The sequence below is a fragment of the Pundamilia nyererei genome, unplaced genomic scaffold, assembly GCF_000239375.1.
Source record: "Pundamilia nyererei isolate P.nyererei 1_Seehausen unplaced genomic scaffold, PunNye1.0 scaffold00096, whole genome shotgun sequence".
NCBI classification, from domain to species: Eukaryota; Metazoa; Chordata; class Actinopteri; order Cichliformes; family Cichlidae; genus Pundamilia; species Pundamilia nyererei.
Window position 1 is genome coordinate 2,027,447 of NW_005187497.1, and position 3,176 is coordinate 2,030,622.

Below are 3,176 nucleotides of genomic sequence, written 5' to 3' on the forward strand. Positions count from 1 at the left end.
TTGATAACATAACATCAGAATCTGAAACCCTGATAAAAGTATCAGTATGCAGTATTATGAAAAGTAATACTGCATGCCAATATATTTTAAAGCTGAGGTTTGTTTCAGCTCCTACTCACCAAAACTCAGCTGACCGCTGTTCTCTGAGCAGGCATCTGACCTGTAAAATATTCCAATATTTAAAACATGAACACACCCACTGTGAGATCCAATCAGTGTCATGCTTTTATCAAACGAGTGATTAAGTTTGCATAGATAGCTTCATCTGCAGCACGATACTGCCAGAGCTCGTGAGAGCTGCTTCTTAATCAACTTACTGTTGGAATCTGTCAGCTTCCTCTTGTAGGTGTAATAACTCCTTCAAACTAGCCTGGTTACGCTCTCCTATTTCTTTTACTGTACTCTTTTCTGGTGTTACAGGCCATTTCAGTGAAAACGCAGACTATGCAAACTCATTGACCACTAAATGCAACTTCCTTCTTGATAACTGACATAATGTGAACTAATCTGTCTGTGTTCCTTGCAGCAGTTTGATGAAAAAAAAAAGGAAATGATTATTTCCTCCTAGTTATATCATTTTCCCTCTTCTATAAGGAAATATTACAAAGAGTGAAGCAGCAGAAGTTAATTGTGAGGTGTATGTGATGAAAAATTCTTACGTCTGAAGACATCTATATGTTGATACTCTGGCCACATATTTTAATCATACTCAGTAACAGGTACCTTCTGTGACACTTAACACTGGTTGAGCTTCTGCAAACAAGTGTTCCCAAGACAGCAGAAGGTCAGTTCGGAGCACTGGTTTTATAGTTTAAAGTTCATTGTAAAATTATTTTTTTCCAATGGAACAATAATAAGTCATCATCAAAGTTGACTTTGGTGAAAAACAATGCTGCGGCTGCCTTGCTGCAGCGTCTTCCTGGAACACCTGACTTCAGAGAGTTTCCACTTGCTACGCGCTGCTCTTTGTTAACCAGTTTCCAGTGACTTACAACTTGTCCTTCAGTGCTCAAAATATCATCTTACAAGAAAAACAAGCAGTAAAACAAGTTGACTTACCCACAGCTGAGAAGCCAGTTCTCAATCTTTCCCGCAAGGCAACCTGTGGAAATCGCACTTAAGATTATGATTGATCCCCACTGAAGGAACACATGCATTGTGCTATTATTAACTGACACTTAGCCGCTTGTTGTCATGTATATCCTGTTATAAACTCGTGTTATTTTTGCTATTGGTCACAACAAATATATTTTTTAACCCACTATTTATTCTTTACCCAATAAACAGGGTATCCAGCTACTTAGGTATCTTCAAGTTCAGCTGGTCACTTGATGTATGCTGAAGATAGTTAATAATAAACCACCATGGAGGACGATCCCTCCCACGTTCCAGAATCTGCTCTTACCATCAGAGAACACATCATCGTCCGCTATGGAGGCAGATGGGAACGGGCACAGAGGCCCTTCCGGGTCTTCCAAAGTGACCCGCTGACGGCTGCTGTTGATCCATGCTCGCCGCCTCACTGTGGAGGACGAGCTCTCCATCGCTTCAATTCACAGGACAGCCGGGGGACATGGCTCTGTCAAAGCTGCCAAGGTGCAACAAAAGAGCCGGGGATGAAATGTTGAAGCAGCAACACAGTGTTAGGCTTTAATGTTTACTTTAGGAGAATGAACACCTCTTTACTCTAAAGTCAATTGTATTCAGGATTTTCAGTGATATTTCCCTTCTCATTAAAATTGAGCCATTTTTGCACAGGGATATTAACAGCCGCTTCCTTATCAGTAGTGTTTCTAAGACATCTGTGCATAGATTATACTTGATATTGCAGTAAAAATGAGGTGGCTACACGCAAATCAATCTAGCTATGACATTAAGTTCAGAGACTATACTGCTTAAGGCTCATCAAAGTCAGACAAACAGTTCAGGTGAAATATTGTACCTCCAGGACAGCTGGAGACAAGATAACAGACACAATATAAAACATGTATAGATAAATATTCATTAAGAATTGGTATGTTATGGTTAAATGTTCATGAAGTGAATTTAGCAGTGCGAACCACATATAAACACAGATAATAGAAAATGATATAAGGTCGCTTCTAGTTGCCTTCAGTATGACTGACTAACAGTTCAGTCTAAACCCCTTCAAAGTAAAAGCAGTTATTATTAATTAAAGGTCGTAATTTACTTTAATGTGTAAGGGAAACCAAGTGTAGTTTCGATAAATTTATCGATGAGATGTAAACCATTAAATATATATGATTATACTAATTAAGAATAATTATTTACTCACTTAATAATACAGCTTACAGGAGCCGTATGTTGGATGTATGTTCTCGATAATGAGACGGAGTAAGATTTTCTCCATTCAGCTACAGCGAAGCGTCTACATGCTGCCTTAGAGCTCAATCAATGCTGACAACCGAAAAGCAGCCTTACCTTCATCGGCTCGGGTTTCAGTTCTGTATCAGAGGCGTTCTTTGTCTCGTTTCCTGTATGTGGCGACTTAAATACGAGACACTTCATCTGCAATCTTTACAAAACACTTAAAACTGCATCCAGCAGGCTCCCGTTTATCAACGACCGCTCGACGATTCTGGTGATTTCCTTTCGAAAGCAGTCAGTTATAAGTCGGGCTGAATATGCGCGGATCTTGGCGGTGAAGCGGTTTGAGAAGCCTTTGTAGGAAGTAACTTTGCATCTCGTCTGAAATACAAAAGTTTTAACAGCGTGGGATGCAGCTGCTGCACATCCTGCAGAAACAAAAACACAGACAGGTCTGTGGAAATGTCAGAGGCAAAGCTGATGCGACACGAGTGATTTGAATGCAAATCATATGACAGGCAAATAGTGCTTGTTTTTTTTTTGCACCTCTCCTTTGATATTTGAATTTTACAAAACAAATAAATATTATTTTTGCGTCCAGTGGCCCACAATCATTTTCTTTATTGCGAGGTGTGTAGTTGTTCTCAATGCAGCTGGGAAACTACTTAAAAAGAGCAATGAGTCGCTGAAAATCATAAATAGAAAAAGAAAAAGCAGATTTGCTCTATCTTAGTGTACCATGAAGACACCAAAAAAGTGTAGCCTTGCTAATGCCATGGGAGTACAGAGGCCATTTGTAGCCATCACCCCAACATCCCAGTGCAGTGTGCCACTTAATGCCAGTTTGA

At 39.7% G+C, this 3,176-nt stretch overlaps 1 protein-coding gene across 3 annotated transcripts in view; it reads right to left on the reverse strand.

The window, feature by feature from the left end:
• The window catches only part of tespa1 (thymocyte expressed, positive selection associated 1), a 10,254-nt gene extending 7,452 nt beyond the window's left edge, over nucleotides 1-2,802 (reverse strand). For 2 of the 3 annotated variants that reach the window (XM_005740058.2, XM_013912664.1), the window contains exons 1-4: nucleotides 2,443-2,802; nucleotides 1,406-1,588; nucleotides 1,060-1,102; nucleotides 120-160 (exon numbers count right to left, since the gene is read on the reverse strand). In XM_005740058.2, the coding sequence (XP_005740115.1) occupies nucleotides 120-160; nucleotides 1,060-1,102; nucleotides 1,406-1,544 (223 nt within the window). In that variant the 5' untranslated portion in view covers nucleotides 1,545-1,588; nucleotides 2,443-2,802. The other variant, XM_013912665.1, reaches the window with a different exon arrangement.
• Between the last annotated feature and the right edge of the window lie 374 nt (nucleotides 2,803-3,176).